The sequence below is a fragment of the Crinia signifera genome, chromosome 1 (assembly GCF_055691185.1).
Source record: "Crinia signifera chromosome 1, ASM5569118v1, whole genome shotgun sequence".
In the NCBI taxonomy this organism is placed as follows: Eukaryota; Metazoa; Chordata; class Amphibia; order Anura; family Myobatrachidae; genus Crinia; species Crinia signifera.
Genome location: NC_139217.1, coordinates 354,967,179 through 354,987,620, shown reverse-complemented (window position 1 = coordinate 354,987,620; position 20,442 = coordinate 354,967,179). Strand labels below are relative to the sequence as shown.

General features: G+C 43.1%; 1 protein-coding gene across 1 annotated transcript in view; it reads left to right on the top strand.

Moving 5' to 3' along the window:
• LOC146007059 (uncharacterized) overlaps nucleotides 1-20,442 on the top strand; it is a 53,574-nt gene that overhangs the window by 2,340 nt on the left and 30,792 nt on the right. The window contains exons 2-10 of the mRNA XM_083145451.1: nucleotides 2,037-2,197; nucleotides 3,499-3,623; nucleotides 6,021-6,150; nucleotides 6,312-6,460; nucleotides 10,618-10,823; nucleotides 11,113-11,223; nucleotides 11,339-11,440; nucleotides 12,793-12,868; nucleotides 13,249-13,376. Coding sequence (XP_083001577.1) covers nucleotides 2,037-2,197; nucleotides 3,499-3,623; nucleotides 6,021-6,150; nucleotides 6,312-6,460; nucleotides 10,618-10,823; nucleotides 11,113-11,223; nucleotides 11,339-11,440; nucleotides 12,793-12,868; nucleotides 13,249-13,376 — 1,188 coding nt within the window. The remainder of the gene's footprint in view (nucleotides 1-2,036; nucleotides 2,198-3,498; nucleotides 3,624-6,020; nucleotides 6,151-6,311; nucleotides 6,461-10,617; nucleotides 10,824-11,112; nucleotides 11,224-11,338; nucleotides 11,441-12,792; nucleotides 12,869-13,248; nucleotides 13,377-20,442) is intronic.

Sequence of the window (20,442 nt, the reverse complement as noted above, 5' to 3'; positions counted from 1 at the left end):
CTGTGCAGAGTAAATACTGGCTGCTTTATTCTTACACTGCAATTTAGATTTTGATTTGAACACACCCCACCCAAATGTAACTCTCTCTGCACATGTTACATCTGCCCCACCTGCAGTGCACATGGTTTTGTCCATTAAAGAAGAAGTTTGCTTTTGCTAACCAACCAGAATCAGCCCCCCAGAGGGGTGCTGAAGATGGGCGGTGAAAGGCTGGATTTTATAAGGCCTGTCCTCTATTCAAGGACATCTCCATTCATGCAAATTATTTTCTATTCCATACATTGTAGGAATATTCCATTCCTACATGAGTTCATGGGTTTGATCCCCACCGTGATCCTAACTGTACAAAGTTTGCATATTCTACCCACACTTGCGTGGATTTCCTCTGGGTACGCCGGTTACCTCCCACAATCCAAAAATATACTGGTTGGCTCCCAAAAAATATAAATCCTAAAATGAATGATTGTGTGTATATATGTGGTAGGGAATATAGAGTGTAAGCTCCCCTTGGGGGCAGGGACTGATGTGAATGTTCAAATTTTCTCTAAAAAAGCACTGGGGAATATGTGTGCGCTATATAAATAACTGGTAATAAATAAATTCTAGAACTTCGTGAGAGATAAAGAGGGCAGGAGCTGATTGGCTGGTACGTTATCTCCATCCACTTTATCTTGAGGTACTCTTTACCTAGAAGGGCGCCAGCGATTGAAATCGCGGTGATCGGGGGTAAAAATCGCGGTCATCGCGGGTAAATCGGGATGGCCGCGATGCCCGCGATGACCGCGATTTTCCCATAGGAATCAATGTTAAAAAGCCTGATTGACCGCGATTTGACTGTTAAATGCCTCAATGGACCCGATTTGGCCATAGAAATCAATGTTAAATGGCCCACAGACCGCCGAAACATGTCGGGAATTGAGTGAGTTATTGTTCTTGTTTTTATTTCGTAATTGTGGCTACTTGGCCTATTGGCCACATTACAAGCTGTTTTATTAAACTTTTTCACTGAGACCGATCCTCCCTTTGTGTTTTTGGCGAACCACATACTGCCATCTACTGAGAGTGGAGTGGGAGAGAATCGGCTCCACTGAAAGATACCTTTATGAGTGTATTACACCTGCAACAGCAGTGAGTACGGTACGAAGCATTTAGGGGCCACTCTGAATGTTGTCATTGTGTTTGGCGGGGAATTCACAGCTATAAAGATACCTTTATATGCTTATGAAACTCCTAGTTCTTAGTGAGTACGGTACGCACCTTGGAGCACTTGGTCACTTGAAACCGGTATACACCTTCATATATGCACCTGTGGTTATCCTGTAAAGATACCTTTATACACTTCCAGCACCTCATCACATTGTGAGTTCTGGTACGCCATTTGTTTCTGGGACCCACCTTATCCCCAAAATCATCTGTTATATCCATTTTGTGTCACTGATACACATATTTTATTTTGTTTGTTTTTCTACTATCTTCCATTTGGAGACAAATCCACATCACTGGACACGCAAGCCAAGCGCCCACAATTCCTCATCTTGTTCTGGGATACCTACAGTGGGGATTACAAAGTGGTCCTCCTTCAGGAATTGAGGCTGCATGGGCTGTTAGCGCCTTGGGACTTATCTGTTTTTCTTTTTACTGCACTTGCAGGGCTGCCTCAGGTTGGTGGTCCAGAACCAATTAAAATTATTTATGGCCAATGAAACAGGCAAAATCAGTGCTTGGGGCTTCCAATTATAAAATATGTGGGGAAACATAAGTGAATCGTGTTTCTCACCACATAACTTTACCTAAGGATGACATTTTTTTTAATTCTTGGTAACAAACTTTGGCCTAGGGGTGCCCTGAAAAATATTCTGATACTTTAGGATGCCGTGATTCAAAAAACTTTTGCCATAGTCCAATTATTCACTGATATTATATGCAGCTGCAGAAAGGACACTCCCAACACCCAATGTCCTCCAGTCTCACTGTGTGTATCTTTATATGATGACTTATTTTTAATATCTTCCTATTACTCATTTTCTTCTCTTTAGTTTGTTCAAAGCTTCATCAACAGCACATGGGAACAGCGCTATGGGACTATCCTCCAGCCGGAGACGGTCAAACTGCTTTGGTCCATCATTGTATCCATATACAGTATTGGGGGACTCCTGGGCTCTCTAATTGTTGGATCTCTCTCAGTTAAATTTGGAAGGTACAGTACAAATGTTGGTACTTGTGTATTATCACGGCCCCCCCTGATTTCCATCGCAGGTCATTGTACAACCACAAAATCGCGTCGCATCGCATGCCATGCCATATGATCGCATGTGATGCGATGAGACGCTATTATACCCGATTTTTAATTGTACAGGCACCCAGACCCGATTTTACATTGTACACCCACCCTGATGGGTAATGACAATGTAAAATGCCCCCCCCCCCCCCATTGTTAACGCCACCCCACTATCAATGCCAACACGAAGTGTGGCGAGTGGAGCGAGCTCGCGAGGGGCGGCAGTACGCGTCCTCCAACCTTTTCATACCCCCACTATAAAATCAACTCCACGCCGACGTGGATAGTGGGGGTATCAAAAGGTCGGAGGACGCGTGCCGCCGCCCCTCGCGGGCTCGCTGCACTCGCCACGCTTCGGGTTCGCATTTATAGTGGGGTGGCGTTAACAATGGGGGGGCATTTAACATTGTCATTACCCATCAGGGTGTGGATACAATTAAAAATCGGGTCTGGGTGGGCATTTAACATTGAAATCGCGTCACATCGCATCGCATGCAATTATAATGGCATGCGATGAGACGCGATATTAAAATTGTACACTCATCCCGAGAAAAGCCTCAAATCGGGTCCATCGCATGCCATCGCATACCTTAATTAGTGGTATGCGATGCGACGCGACGGGCGCCGTGATAATACACAAGTACCCAAATGTTTTATACCTAGATTATACTGTACTAGAAGACAGGCCAAACTAAGGGGTGATCCGGGGTTGCACTGGACCAAAACACAGCTTATTATTTTTATTACCCTCCGGCAATGGCTCCTGGTCTTTCTGCATTTGCAGACTCACTGAGAGTCTACATTAGCTTCCTTGCCCCCCCTCCCCCAGACACACTGGCAATGAAAGTGTGTGACACAATGATGGCCACCTGCCCTTGCTGGATACCCCTCCATTCATGGACACTGCCCACCACTCCGGTCCCAACTGTCCAGTGTGTGTCTCTTTTGTTGTGTTAATGTCAGGGGATAACATTTTTTACATTTTAAAGAATTTGGGTCAAATATGTGTTGTCCAATTTATTAAGTATAAGGTAATCTTTTCCCACAAGACCATGCCCCTTGCAGCAAGGCCACACCCCATGAACTGAGGCCACACCCCCTTTTGTGCTAATTTTTTAAATATAAATCTGAAATTTGGACCTGAGATCACCCATAGCCAACTAATTTTATCTATGCTAAAATGATAAGGAAAACCCCATTGTAAACTTTGTTCTCTGCAGGAAAAAGACTCAGATATACAATAATGTAATTGCTCTTGTGGGTGCCTCCTTAATGTGTACAAGCCGAGCTGCCCAATCGTTCGAGATGATTATACTGGGACGATTCCTATATGGAATTAATGCAGGTGAATTGTTCATGATTGTGATAAATATGGCTAAGATGTACAGTGACCATAATTAAAGAATGTTTAATTTGTATAACTGGGGGGATATATCCACAGTTATACAACTGGTAGGCAGTCCTTACTGTGAAAGATAAGGATATTAGAAGTCATAATGGAGTGTACTGAAGAGGCTACTGTCTGTGTCTTATATAAAGGACACAGTACTCTGAGGTGACTTCTGTTGTCCTTATTTTTTACATTACAGAACCCATTACAAGTAGCCGTTTATGATCCATTAAATGTTTGTATTATTTTTACATTTTAAGTTATTTTCATATATGTATTTTTTGCTTTATTATGTATTTTCTGTTTTTAATGAAAGTAATATGTTAGTATGTCATACAGTACAGTGGTGTCATGTCAGGGGCAGGTTATACCCCTTTCACACCAGCCTAAATTTCCGGGTTGAGTCCGGGAACAACCCGGTACTACCGCTGGTGTGAAAGGTACCCGGGCTAATTTGCCGGCAATCCAACCCTGCTAGGTAGTAGGGTTGTTCCCGGGTTCAACCCGGGGACCTGGCTGTTGTGAATGGGGTAGGGTATACTTACCCGTGTTGCCGGTCCTCGTGTGCTGTCCGGCCGGTAATCCACGCAGGCGGTGGGCGCAAATGACGGGACAGGCGGTGGATGATGATGATGCAGCTCTCCGGCGGCAGTGAGGGCGCCGGAGAGCTGCGTCATCTTCATCTGCCACCTGTCCCGTCATTTGCGCCGCCGCCTGTGTGGATCCCTGGCCTGCGCGGAGGACCAGCAACCGGGGTGAGTATTCTTACTACCTCCTGCCCACCTCCGCCGCCATCCCGCCAACTGTCCAACGCCATCCCGCCGACTGCCCACCTCCTCCCCACCTCCTGATGGCCTCCTTCCCGCCCCCTTCACACACCAGAAAATGCAGGGACTTTTCTGGTGTGAAAGGGTCCCAACCCGGGAATGTCCCTGCTTGTCCCGGAAATGTAATTCCCGAGTTTGTCCCTGCATTTCTGGTGTGAAAGGGGTATTACTGTGCTGGAGCAGGGCCAGTTACACGGCTGTGGCTATGCTTTCAGCTGTGACATTTCTGACTGAGGTAAAATTCATGAAAGGAGTAAGAATGAGAATAGAGATGCAGTAAGCAATGTTTAAAGTGAGTGTATAGATAAATTGTATGTATACATTAGGTTGGTTTGCCACACATTTGCATGAGTGAGCTAGATCATGGTCACCTGTGTGGTCTATTTGAAAAGTACAGTATACTGCATCCTACAAGTGTTCCATGGCTATATAAATGCATAAGCACACTATGGGCCTGATTCAGACCTGATCGTTAGACTGCGTGTAATCGCTGCCTAGGGTATAGGTAAACTCCACCCAGCCAAACCCCTGCCCCCCTGCTGCACGAATCCTCTAGGATTTGTGTACGCTAACAAATCCACTCGCATGCGGTCGCAGGGCCAAAAAATAATTCAATGGTCGCTCACCATTGAAAGATTTTTCTGACGTTCGTTAATAAAAGTCAGTGTAGACTAAAGCTGGCCATGCATATACAGATTTATTGTCAGATTGGGCTGGTTGGAACAAAATCCTGGTAATGGATGAGAGCAAATGACAGTTGACCATTTGCTTTGAAATGCTGGAAAACTGCCAAAACCTGTCACTCAGATATTACCAGGTTCTTGTTCCAACCAGCTAGATCTGACAATGGATCTGTAGATGTATGGCTAGCTTTACTTTTAGTGTGCCTGCAGATCACCGAAAAAAGCTGGCCAGCCCCTGCTGCCGCCCCCTGCCCGCCCCCTTTGAAACATGGCGAGTGAAGGACTAGACTAACAATTTAACATGTGCATCCATGGCCGGTTCTTACCATAGAAGTCTATGTTAAGACATTAATGTAGACTTCTATATGGGTAACTTGCAAATCAGCCTGACTGCAAAGTCAATTAGGGTCACATGCGTGTCTATGGAACTTGCTCGTAATAGGCTGAGGCTGGTCCCATTGACTGACATCAGTGGGATTCCCCTTATTCTCGGTGCGGGGGGGAGGCTTGCTGGGACTTGTTGTCCCACGGCAAAGCCCAATACTTTAATTATCTATTTTTAACACTTTAAATGCTATCAACCTGGCAGCCACAATGGTGATGCTCTATAAAAAGTTAATCTTGTCTACTCTTGGTGTTCCTATGTGTATCATATGGTAGTTATTGTCTATCTCTTGTCATGTTGGTTGGCGATATTAAACTTTATTAAAGCTTGGTGTGGAAATAATTATGGATTATTAAGAGACGATAATTAGCATGTCTTCTATGATCAGAATTATATAACATACAGAACTATAAGTATTTGTATGTATCTCCTCTCAAATGTCTGGTATGTATTTCAGGTGTGAGTTTGAACCTTCACACAATGTATATCGGTGAGTGTGCTCCTCAAAGCAAGCGTGGAATGGTCACTGTATCAGTGTCCCTCGCCATTGCCAGTGGGAAAATGATGGGGTTCGTTGTAGGACTCAGGTATTTAATATATTGCATTAAATGTACCTGTCTTCTTTTACTCTGTATGTGCTACAATTTGCCATAAATACTAAGCTTGGTGGTCTCTCTTTCTAAAGTTTAATGTATAGGTGGGACCTTAACTTCACACTCACTATAAATTAACCTTTATTTAATTCTAGTGAAATCTTGGGAAGAGATGACATGTGGCCTTATCTACTCTCATTCAGTGCTGTTCCTGCGATCATCCAGTTGCTGACACTGCCCTTTTTCCCAGAGTCTCCCCGATACCTTCTTATTGACAAGGGTGACAAAGATGGTTGTCTTAAAGGTTTGGCTATATAAAATCCCTTAAACTCATTTAAGCACAAATGGAACAATTTGAAGCTATTTTGCACAATGAAAAGTTGATAAAAATAAACACAATTGCTACATAAATATTAATACCATGACTCATGTCCTGTTGGAGCTCCCAGTTCTTCCCTTTGTACAGTATAATGCTGCTTTCACACCGCAAAACCTGCTTAGACCAGGTATTTAAAACGTTTGCATGTAAATACCTGGTCTAAAGCTGGTTTGCAGGGTGAAAGCAGCTGAGACATCCCAGAGATGCGCTGGGCAGTGACCTCTTGGAGGTATAGAGAGAGGGGATCAGGCACCAGAGAAGGTACCTAGACTGCCAGCAGGAGCTCCCACACTGCAGGCTGGGAGGAGAGCTGCAGGACACTGGAAGGGTAGCGCAGTGCATATTTAATGAGCTGGCCGCTCATTACATATGCACATATGTAAGTAATGAGCCGCACATATTACTGTTTCAAAACGGTTAAAAATCTGCAAAATACAGTTTTTTAGTGTGGTCTGAAAGGGGTTTAACTGTCATGCAGAGGCTTTCACCTTGCTTTCCACTCACTTCCTCATGTCTTGACATTGCAGCATTGTACCCAACAACAAAAAACACTACCTTCTATAAGATGAGCACACTCCTCTCTTGAAATATAATGAGAAGTTACACCAAAAATTTGAATTTGATGGCAGAGGAGAACAATTTGGCCCACCTAGTCTTGCCTTTTATGGGGAACATTCTCATGATCTTATTGATTATATACAGTGCTATACAGATGGAGCCGCTCTCATCGGAGCAGCTCCCGGCACACCGATCGACACTCGCCAGACCTCGCCATCCGCTGGAAGGGGCGCGCGCATGTTGGTGATGCTCCCACGTCCCATTCTTGGCAATGGACAGGCGAGCTTGTGAGATGCTCGTGCATCCACGTCTACCGTCCCTGTGCTGGTGGAAACACAGAGCCTGGCTCCATCTCTACTTACCCATTTCAAAAAAGGTATGGGTCATTAGGCCAACCAAGAAGGTGGACAAGGCTTAGGTGAACAGATGAAAAAGGAACGGCATGCTAACGTCAACAGGGTAAAAAGGTCAACACAAGCATTAGGTCAACAATGGAAAGGTCGACCGGCAAAAGATCGACACATTTTTTTGTCCCGAATATCGACATAGTTGACATGGTTGCCGTATCTGTGTACCACGTCCCCTCGCGTGGTCGCTGTGCTCACCATGTTTCGGGCACGGTGTCTCGTTAGACTCAGAACACTATTCTATTATCCCTCCACGCCCTAGTGGATGGTAGGGCATAAAATACCGCCTGTCGGCACATGCCGGCTCAAAAACAGTGAAAAAATCATGTTGACCTTTTGACTGTCATCCTTCCCATTGTCAACCTAATGCTTGTGTCGACATTTTGACACTATCAACCTTAGCCACGTTGACCTTTTTCTTGTGTCAACCTAAGCCCTGTTGACCTTCAGGGGTCGACCCAATGCATGTCGACCTTAATAGTGTTGACCTAAGGACCGTATAACTAAATAAATGGGACCTTTGGGACATAATATAAAAGCTGCTATGGCTTCATACAGTGTTTTGTTCCTAGATGATAAATATATATACAGTAAATATATCAAAGTACCAGGGACGTGCAGTCAGGGGAGGCAGGGGAGGCAGTGCCTCCCCTGTCATTAGTGATAGCCATACTAAACGGATACAAAGAATATACTTATGACACATATGTGTCATAAGTATCTGCTTTATATTAATCCATTAATTTTGACACCATAGTTAGTTGCTTTTCTATTAACGAGGCACCTAGAGCAGTGCCTCCGGCAGCTAATGTTAAGGTTCAAGAACAAGGGGCGGGCAGAGGGCTGGGCCAAGCATCAGGCTGCAAAATCCCAATTAAATAACCTCTAGAAGCGGCACCTATAGCGGTGCCTCAGTGACAGGGACATGCTTTGAATGCACGCCCCTGTCAGTTAAGTAGCTGCGATTGGTTAGCGCAGCAGAAGCAACCCAGCTGCACTTGGTAAGACATCCCCCCCTTCCCCACACCGCAGGTGCACAGACCTCCACACACCCCACACCCCCCTTCCCCACCCGGCGGGTTCACAGACCTCCGCATCTCCCCTTCCCCACTCAACGGCTGCACAGACACCCACACCTCCCCCAGCGCGATTGATGAAAGTAACCTCCGCACCCCACCCCCTTTCCCACCCGGCGTCTGTATGGACATCTCTGCTGTGTGCACCAATCGGCCGCTGTCAGCTACATGCAGGGGACATCCAGACGGAGAATCGAGGAGCCTTGCCCGCAGCCTGAGAGCCCCAGGACAGGGACTGGGCAGACTGGACAAAGCCGGAGATAGCAGCAGGAGGTACCGGTTAGTGAAAGCCATGGAGCGGGCGTGGGGGGTGGGGGTGGGGGTGAATGCTCGCTTTTGCCAGAGATCACTGCAGGGTGATGGTGTCAGCCCCGCTGGAGCTGTCACTGATCCCACTGTTGTGCTGGAAGGTAGAAAAGTTGTTCTTAAAACAATGTGGGGGCCGGGGGATATATGTAAAGGACCTTTAATAATGTGGGGCATACAGTATGTAAAAGGCATTATACTGTATGCATAAGGACAATTAATAATGTGGGGAAAATGTAAGAAGCATTATTTGGGGCATTATGTGTAAATAGGCATTTAACAATGTGGGGCATATGTAGAGGGAATTATGTTTTTATGTGAATTTAATAATGTGGTTCATATGTGTATGGGGCATTATGTGGCATGTGTATAAGGGCATTAATAATGTGGGGCATATGTGTATGGGGCATTATGTGGCATGTGTATAAGGGCATTAATAATGTGGTTCATATGTGTATGGGGCATTATGTGGCATGTGTATAAGGGCATTAATAATGTGGGGCATATGTGTATGGGGCATTATGTGTCATGTGTATAAGGGCATCAATAATGTGGGGCATTATGTGTCATGTGTATAAGGGCATTAATAATGTGGGGCATACAGTATGTGTATGGGGCATTATGTGTCATGTGTATAAGGGCATTAATAATGTGGGGCATATGTGTATGGGGCATTATGTGTCATGTGTATAAGGGCATTAATAATGTAGGGCATATGTGTATGGGGCATTATGTGTCATGTATATAAGTGTATTAATAATGTGGGGCATACAGTATGTGTATGGGGCATTATGTGTCATGTGTATAAGGGCATTAATAATGTGGGGCATCTGTGTATGGGGCATTATGGGGGGAATTTACTAAAGGAAATTTGTAAAAAAATAGGTGTATTTGTATCCAGAAATACACTTATTTTTGACATTTTCTGTCCCGAAAGTATGGCAATTCGTATTCGTATTGATGTGCTATCAATACGAATACGAATTGCCATATTTTCGGGATTGTAAATGTCAAAAATAAGTGTATTTCTGGATACAAATACACCTATTTCTTACAAATTTCCTTTAGTAATTTCCCCCCTATGTGTCATGTCTATAAGGGCATTAATAATGTGGGGTATATGTGTATGGGGCATTATGTGTCATGTCTATAAGGGAATTAATAATGTGGGGCATATGTGTATGGGGCATTATGTGTCATGGGTATAAGTGCATTAATAATGTGGATGTGTACAGGGCAATTTTGTGTACAGGCTATTAAAAATGTGGGGCATACAGTAGGTGTAACGGGCATAAATAATGTGGGGCATGTGTAAGGTGCATTAAGTGAGAGAGAGCATTAATAATGTTTAGCATTACAGTTTGTGTATGGGAGAATTATTTTTATTAGGGGATTAATAAATTGTGGCATAATGTGTAAAATACATTAATAAGGTGTGCCATATGTGTAAGGACCTTTCATTGTGTGACAATATGTGTATAAGGACATTACTAGTGTGTGTGGCATTCTGTGCATATGGTGTGTTAGGGTACGACTGTGGAGGTTAAGCACAGTGCCATAACTACAACAGGTGCAGGATATGCGGCTGCTATGGTACCCTTGATGGTTGTAGGACCTGCCGCTCCCCTGCACCAAGTCATGCTGCTGCCAGTGCCTCACCAACCACTGACTTCACCGCACGTCACTGCAAAGTACAGCTCCAACAATCTGAAGTGACTCACACATTATCATGTTGGATTTGTATATGTTTTCCCAGCTATGCAGCAGCTTTGGGGACCAGGAGAACATAGTGCGGAGCTGGAAAACATGTTGACAGAGAAGGAAGCAGTAGGCCAGCAGATGAAAGGTGTAATGGATCTCCTGCTGGATCGCGCCGTGCGCTGGCAGACGGTCACACTAGTACTAGTTTGTGGAGCGATGCAATTTATCGGCATCAATGCGGTAATATACTGTATGCTTTCTCCTGTCCAAGTACTAGATCAGGGACATCCTTGTACTGGTGATAATACAGGATCTTTGTTTTCTAGGACTGGAACAACTAACATAAAAGCACAATTATATGGATAGAATACTATTATAGAAGACAAACATTTACTCCAATGTTTTGCACCTGTAAAGATGACAAGTGAAAGATAGGCCTCTGACATACCATGCAAAGCTTCTTGTTAACCATTTCCTATTTATTGGCAATCCCAGGAGAATAACGTCTTCTTTCTTTATATAATGGCAGGTTTATTTCTACGCATACGACATTTTCCAGAATGCAGGTATTCCGGCCAGTGAGGCACCATATGTGTCTCTTGGGATTGGGATCACCGAGATTCTCACTACAGTGCTATGTGTGAGTGTTGTTCTAGTTTGGTTTCTACTTATTAAAATGGGGCACCAAAATGTAACCTTAATAGGCATTAGTAACCCCTGTCCCCTTCTCACCCTACATACTGGCCTTTGTACAGGGCTTTCTCATTGATCGACTGGGCAGGAAAACACTGCTTTGGATGAACTATGTGATCTTGGCTTTGACACTGACCTTTCTCACTGTCACCCTGTCTTTCCAGGTACAGATCATGCTCTATCTCACTGTTATACTGATTTATTATCATCCAGTATATACACAATAATTATATTATAATTAACTACCTGTATTTATAGTGTTAAAACCAAAAATGAACTGTTTTATCACAACAGATTTAGGGCCAGATTCTCTAAGCTTCAAAAGTGATAAAATGGAGAGTGATAAACAGCCAACCAATCAGCTCCTGCCTGACATTTTTCAAACACAGTCTGTGACATGGCAGGGAGGAGCTGATTGGCTGGCTGTTTATCACTCTCCATCTTATCACTTTTGAAGCTTAGAGAATCTACCCCCTAGAAGTTCCTTTTTAAAAAAAAAAAAAGTTATTGCAGCTTCCTTGTTAAATTGCATCTTCTAGAACCATATAATCATTTTATTAAATATATTGATTTTGTAAATGAAAATGGAACCTTTTTTTTTTTTAAGCATATATTTTCTATATAAGATTACAATTCTCCATATAGTACAATGCAATACAAATCTTGGAAAGAGCAATATGATTGGTGGATGTTATGTCAATAGGAATGTTAAAGATGCCAAAAATTACAGAGGGGAGGTCAGCAGAGAAGAAGTGGGGAAGATAGGCAACAAAGTTGACCAAGGAATTGGGGGATGGTGAAGAGATGGATGGACTGTATCTCAAAGAAGGAGAAAAAAAGGGAAGGCTCAGGTGGATTGCTGCAAAAGGTTGAGTTGACAGTTATATAGATTTAAAAAAAACTATCTATAGCTATGGAATAGATCATTTTAAACTTTAAATCCTCATCAGCAATTTGTAAGGGATTTCTGCTTTCTAAAATAATTTCTAACAAGCAATTTATTCCCAACCAATGCATGATTATGAAAAGAGTTAGCATTCAGCGGGTCTAATTCGCAAATCAGCAATTTTTGTCAGTCTGTGCATGCTGAAGCGTGCATGCGTGAGCCCTGAATCTGCAGTCACATTGAGGTTTGGGCAGTGTTCCGGGGCCGTGGTCTGAAGAATACAGGTGTGTCTGGACTGTTTGCAGTATGAACCACAGCAGCTGCTCTTAATGTGTGAGTGCTTCGCTATTTAGCAAGGTGCTGGCACAATAGCAATATCTTGCGGTTGTATCACAGGGAGGGAACCGGCATGCTACCGATGGCAGTTGTAGTTTTGCAAATCTTCACAAAACTACACCTGAACTGAATTAGGCCCCTAGTCCGAATTCACATTAATATACTATAATTCAGGAAATTGGGAACGTCTCAGATGCATTTTCAATGGGTGGTAAGAAAATTGTGAACTTTAAATGATATGGCAGATACGGTTTCACATAGTGGATTTACAGCCCATCCTTTGTTTTTCTGCAGGACGTATACTTTTGGCTTCCATATGCTTCTTGTATGTTGATCTTCATCTTTACCTTGAGCTATGGCTTGGGACCTGGTCAGTAAAGTATCTATTATTATCCAAATTACTTTACTGTGACATAGACAAAAAAAAAATTTCTGTAAAAAAACTATAATCGAATAATTTTGGCCAAGTACCATTGATTAGTACAATTTATCCATACATAAAATATTGCTAGTACGATATTTATTAGAAGTCAACATTTTACATTTTTACCTATAAATTGATATGTGAATATGTGCACAGTGTATTGCAACCTATAGAATTGCAACCTGTAATTTAATAGTATAGATTACTAATGCATGTAATATAGCAGCAGTTTTTCTCTGTTATACTAATCTGCACGTGAGTTGCCACTGTGTTACTAAACTGCTGTGATTAATTCTGTGGCCCCATGTTTATTGTATACTGTGTAGGCGGAGTGACTTGTGTTCTTCCCACGGAATTGTTTGTACAGTCTTACAGACCAGCTGCCTATACATTATCTGGAGCCCTCATTTGGTTTGGATTATTTGTAATAGGTCTGGCTTTCCCTTTCATTGAGGTATGAGCTACAGTATATAAGCGCATATGTGTGACGTGGAAATGTACTGTGCTCTTCCAGCTGATGTGTAAACTATAATTGCCGAACTCTGCATTTACTGTCCAGGTTTAAAGTGATATCCATGTTTGAGCCTTTGTGATCAAGTAGTACCTCAATCAATTTGATTTACTCATCTGGACTCAAGCATGAACATTGAACATCCTTAAAACCTGGACTGCATTGGCAAAGTTTGGAAAGCTCTGCAGTAGATGTCTGTGATATTGGATTTCAGCTATTCACCTAGTAGTTTTCACCAATCATCATCATGTTGCTTATTCAGTGGTTCTATTTAAATAAAAAAAAACTAATCATTTTTATTTCTGCCAGTATATGTTGAATTAGCTGCAAGCTGGCTGAAAAATGCTTTATACTTGGTTAAAAGTTAAAACCCACGACTGCTATTCAATTCTGCTGTAAAGGTGCGTACACACGGGGGCGATTTTGTGTAATATTGCGGGAAATATGGTCGCTGAGCGACCATATTGCCCGCGATGGGAGTGTGCATCAGCGATATATCGCCGGGTGTGCGCTCCCGTTTTTACCCCTGCAGTGATCGCTGGTCGCAGGAACATGCTCCTGCGACCAGCTGATTTCCACTGCCGGGCTCCCCCCGGCAGTTTCTTTTTTCATCAGCGACCATCTCTGGTCGCTGATGAACAGGAGCCACAGAGCAATATATTGCTGAGCAATCCCACTTTCTGGTGATAGCCCCACTCCCCCCTTGCACGCTGGTTTAATTACCATAAATCGTAGCTCCGCGGTGAGGGGGCGGGACTTACATGACACGATCGCTGCATTTCATGTCATTTAAGCCCCACCCCCTCCACGGCCCACGAACCACAGCGTTTTCTGGCATGGGGGCGGGGCCAAGTGATGTCAGCCTTGCCCCCTGACGTGTTGCTTCTCCCGGAGAGGTGAAATCTAAAGTAGGCAAGTATGAGGTAAAAAGTAGGAAAACTTACTTTAAGACAAATATGTCTTGACCTGATGCAGTACCCCTAGGACACAATTCCTAATAAATGCTATTAAGTAGAGGTAATTATATGTTAAAATATGGTCAGTAAAGACATGTCATTTTGTTATGTCATGTTCTTTAAAAAGATTAAATTATGTTGGTTGTTTAATTGATGAGGGGTTTTGAACTTACCGTTAAGAGTAACATAACACTTTGATGTATCACAATATACCTTAAACCAGTGGTTCCCAAACTGTGTACCGTGGCACCCTGGGGTGCCTTGGGGGACTTGCAGGGTGCCCTGGATTGGTGGTCCAAATTTAAGTTATTTAGGGTCAATGTGATAACCAAAGTGTGGACAAACCGAAGTGAATCCTGTCCATCACCAAATAACTAACCCTAAGGATGAGCTATAAACACAATTTAATTAACTTAAGATACTGTAGCTTCTGTCAGGGGAGTTCAGCGGGTTCAGCATTACACGGAAGTACCAGATTCTGGGAACTCTTGCATTTAACCCCCTGCCAATGAGCATGTAACCCCTGGCAATGAACAAGTAACCCCTAGCAATGAGCATGAAATCCTTGGCAATGAGCATGTAGGTAGAAAAAACATTTAGGACAAGGGAGCTCACAATTTCTAGTCAATTTCTGCTTCCAATACTTTCCTTGGGGCCATTAAGAGTCTTTTGGCTTTACCACTTTTTGGGGCTATAGAATGATTTGTCCACATTTTCCTGCACTTTCCATAGATTGTACAATGTAGATATGATGTGATATCTTCCACTTAACATTCCTAATAGAAATAAAGTGTAACGGAAGTGCGATTCACAAGCTACTTCGTCAAAGTCACAAGATTACTTTTCCAGAAAAATGCGTTTAACTTACTTATAGTGAGCTGCAATGTACTTATGTACTTTGCAATGTACATCTCCTACTTGTAATATTTTCATCAGGGCCACCAAACCAAACATACAGTATACAGCAAGTGACCATGTGAAACTCCTATATAAATGTCACGTCACATGACGTTCAAGATGTATTGCATAAATATTAATTATACACTTTCTCAGGATTTTTTTTATTATACTGGAGTACTTATGTGAAAGTGATTCCCTACTGTAAGAATTTTAGGTTATTCATAAGCAAACACTATTTCTAACAAATTTAATATATTTGTTCCAACATGAAATGCAAAGTGTACAAAATGTAAATAATTATATCCACTTTACAATGTTAACAAACTAAAGGAGCCCACATACGGTCCGTTGTGTATGGCTCCGTTCTGTACTATGCGATGCGCGCTCCCGCGCATCACATAGTACGGTACAAAAAGTATGTGCTGCACATACTTTTTGTACTAGGTACACATCGGATCGGATCGCAGTGCATGCACACTGCATGCACTAGGGATCCGATCCGATGTGTGCTAATTAAGTCCCAAACGGATCCGTTAAACGGATTGTGTATGGGCTGCTTAATGAATATTGTTTAAACCCTATCACTATTAAATGATCTTGCAATTGGAACCTCCTAAGCCCTGAAAAGATTGCAGCAAATAAGTACCAACGTTGACATACAGTATAGACAGCTCTATCTGTGCAGAAGTCATTGCTGCATTTTCCTGTTTAAAGACAGTTGCTTTCCCCATATCACTGTCCACATTACTAGTATCTGCATAGTTTCAAAGGTCTGTGTGCATTCTGAAGCAATAGTTACAGTAGCTGAAGTTTGTACTGACTGGATTTAGACACTGTTCCCTCAGCAAACGTGGTCTGAATTATCCAAGTTGCTTTACCACGCTATAGCTTTTTTTCTCACTATATACAGTATATATATATATGGGAAAAAGACCTTCGTTTGCGCTATTGTCAGCAGCTACTCTATAAGACCTCCCTGTTAGTGGAGGACAACATCAATGGATATGTGCACAAGAAATAGATATAGAGAGCGCTATATAAGAACCTCCACCTTCGTGTGTTATTCTAATGTTAGAATAACTAATGGTACATTGGTGATACAAAGATTTCTGGTGGGTCTCGACTCACCAGAAATCTTTGTATTACCAATGTACCATTAGTACTGTTAATAATGCCTGACATCGACTATGCCAATCCATGTTTTAATAAAATCATTTTACAAATTGTAAGAATCCGTACCCACTGTTGAATAACACACGAAGGTGGAGGTTCTTATATAGCGCTCTCTATATCTATATATATATATATATATATATAACACACGAAGGTGGAGGTTCTTATATAGCGCTCTCTATATCTATATATATATATATATATATATAACACACGAAGGTGGAGGTTCTTATATAGCGCTCTCTATATCTATATATATATATATATATCTATATATATATGTGTGTATATATATATATATATCTTAAACCTAGGATTTTTATTAACTATGATTTTTAAGCAGAGCTTGTAATATTTTGATGAAGGAGCTGTGTGTTTCTGAAGACTAGTAAAATGAGTTTCTAATTAAAGTTAATATTCTAAAATTCTTGAGCATCTTAATGTCCCTTAGCTATTACTGCCTGTAGCATTCACTAAGGCTGTTTATTTTAAATTACTATATGGAGCGGAGATATAGCAACATACAGTGATGCAAACCAAGTTGTTTTTAAACATAATTTAAAAATGTTCAAGTTATTGTAATTATTTCATTACATCTTGAGCGTTATATGAGTTTATTTGAAACTTAGTGTAAATGTTGATAGTAATGCCCACAGCCATACAGTAATACTTGGTAGAACCAATATTTATATTTGCACAATGGAATCTAGTTTGTGGTAAAAGGCTTAGATCTTCTGTAGGGATTGAAGAAATATAAACATAAGTTGTTAAACTTGTTATGTATGTATGTATATTACTTGTAAATGTTCATACTTTATGCTAGCGAAGTGGTTTCCAAACTGGGGTATGTGTACACTTGGGGATACTCTGCAGGCCAGTTGGGGGTATTTGAAAATAATATTGGTAGTGGCGGAAGAAGTCTGCCGCTGGCGGAAGTTTTCCATTGCCGTGGAGACCACATTGTGTCAGTTCCGGTTCCGTCTGCAATGTCATCAATGTCTCTGCGCAGTGGTGTAAGTTCATCCCAGTTGCCCGGAGGCAAGATGAATATTGATGCCCCCCCCCCCACACACACACACACACACACATACAAAGCACCTTACATACATGCATACATATATTTATATATGTATGTTATGGAAATTATGTTTAAAATAAAGAAAGTGTGACATTTATGGTCCTGTTAGGAGGGGGAGTCAGCCACAGCAGCGATAAGGGGATATGTGGCTTCAATGAAAGAGGTGACACTCAGAGACTTTGAAAAGTTGGTAAAAAAGTGAAAAATGTGTATTCAAAGTGACATCAACAGTTTGGGGAGTTCACCCTTCATCAAGATGCTGTGCAACAAATACAAGTGAAATAAATAGTGTCTTACCCACATGATGTCTCCTCGGCGTCTGCCACAGCCATATCGCCGGCAGCTCCACTTCATCCATCGCCAGTCGCGGGAGTCCACTTCCGGTTTGTGTTTGTTAATAGCGTTGCTGCAGCTATGCAGCCGAGCATGCTGACGTCACTTCTGCCTGAAACAGAATCCTGGGACTGCCCAAGGAGGAGGTGGGGCTGAGGGCAGCAACAGACGCCGGGGAGGACTCACAAGGGAAAGACACTATTTATTTGTTGCACAGTAACTTCCTGATGACGTTCTGAGAGAGTTTACCCTTCATCGGGAAATATATATATTATTTTGGATTTGCGGTCTTTTTCTTGATCCCACGTGTCTGGATAAAAGGATCTATATATATCTATCTATCTATATATATACAGAGGCGTAGGGAGGGCGGAGCCACCGGAGCTCATGCTCCGGGCGGCTATTGGTTGAATGGCGCCGCCGGCCCGCCCCCCCGTCCGCAAATGATCCCTGCAAGGATCATACTAAATAGTGGTAGCAGCGGGCAGCGTGCGCGGCAGCTACCCTGCCCGGCGCCCGCCTTCTGCCCTGCTCGCCCGGCGTTCCCTCCGTCCGGGCGGGTGACTCCAGTCCTCGCTCTGTCCTGTCTAAATTGCTGCTGCTGCTCGGTCCGGCTTCCGGGCAGCGCAGCAGCACTCGACTCCTCCCAGAACCAGTCATCTGTCACCTGGCTCACTCCCTCCTCCCTGGCTACAGCAGCGTCAGTCAACACTCAACAACCTTCACAAACGCTTGCTGTTGCCTGGAGCAGAAGGTTTTCAAGGTGGATTTCTTTTATTTTTTTTTAAAGCTAACTAATGATTTAAAAAAACTTAGTAATAAACTTGTAGTTTGGGGGATTCGTGGGGCCCGGGGGAGGGGAGGGGGGAGGGGGGAGGGGGGGAGGGGGTGGTGAATCTCTCTGGCTGCTGCTGTCACCCCAGGTATATTTATTTACAGCTGTCAGCATCTTTTATAGTGCATCAGATTCCGTCAGTGTCTTATATAGCGCAGCAGATTCCGTTAGTGTGTTATATAGCGCAGCAGATTCCGTTACAGTGTCTTATATACCGCAGCAGATTCCGTTACAGTGTCTTATATAGCGCAGCAGATTCCGTTACAGCGTCTTATATAGCGCAGCAGATTCCGTTACAGCGTCTTATATAGCGCAGCAGATTCCGTTACACTGTCTTATATAGCGCAGCAGATTCTGTTACAGTGTCTTATATAGCGCAGCAGATTCCGTTACACTGTCTTATATAGCGCAGCAGATTCCATTACACTGTCTTATATAGCGCAGCAGATTCCGTTACAGTGTCTTATATAGCGGAGCAGATTCCGCTACAGGGTCTTATATAGCGCAGCAGATTCCGTTACACTGTCTTATATAGCGCAGCAGATTCCGTTACAGGGTCTTATATAGCGCAGCAGATTCCGTTACAGTGTCTTACATAGCGCAGCAGATTCCGTTACAGTGTCTTATATAGCGGAGCAGATTCCGCTACAGGGTCTTATATAGCGCAGCAGATTCTGTTACACTGTCTTATATAGCGCAGCAGATTCCATTACAGGGTATTATATAGCGCAGCAGATTCCGTTACAGTGTCTAATATAGTGCAGCAGATTCCGTTACAGTGTCTTATATAGCGCAGCACATTCCGTTACAGCGTCTTACATAGCGCAGCAGGTTCCGTTAGTGTCTTATATAGTGTCTTATTTTTTAAGTTTTTTCTTTTCAAATGTAACATGCCAACACATGTTAGCCACGCCCCCAATTCATTACCGGGGGGGGGCGCGAAATATGCCCCTGCTCCGGGCACCATGGCACCTAGCTACACCGCTGTATATATATATATATATCTATATATATATATATATATATCTATATGTATATCTATATATCTATATCTATATAATATATATATATATACACACACACATTATATATATATATATATATATATATATACACACATAATATATATATATATATATATATATATATATATATATATATATATATATAATATGTATTTTCCAACAGGATATTCTAACTGCAGAGTGCTGGCCAGGCTTTTACTAAATTATCTCTCACCGTCACTGCTGCTGCAGCGCCTACCACCCTGCTATCTTCAGTGACTGTCAGTCACTCTCTCACCATCGCCCGGCAGCAGCTCTTGTCGCTTCAGTGTCCCAGCTCCCGGCTCTTCGTCATTGAGACTGGCTTGCTCACTCAGGCGCCGGCGGATGTCAGGGGACTTCCGTAGAGGTGAGCAGCCAGCAGGAAGGTGACACTGAGCGGTGATGCGCCGTCGCGCACATGGGGGGGAGGGGGAGCACTCGCACCCGGCGGGGGGGCACTCGCACCCGGCGCGGGGGGGGCACTCGCACCCGGCCGCTTCATAAGATAACTGCAGCACGTGATTAGGCATCGGAACATCGGAGGCAATGGAGCCTGTGCCCCCTTTAAGCCGGGCACCCGGCGCCAGATGACTCCATTGCCTCCGGGAGTTCCGCCACTGTCTCCGTGTGCTTTTGCCCGACCAGCAATCCACTGGGAGCTACCTGTGCTGCCCTCAAACATCAGCGT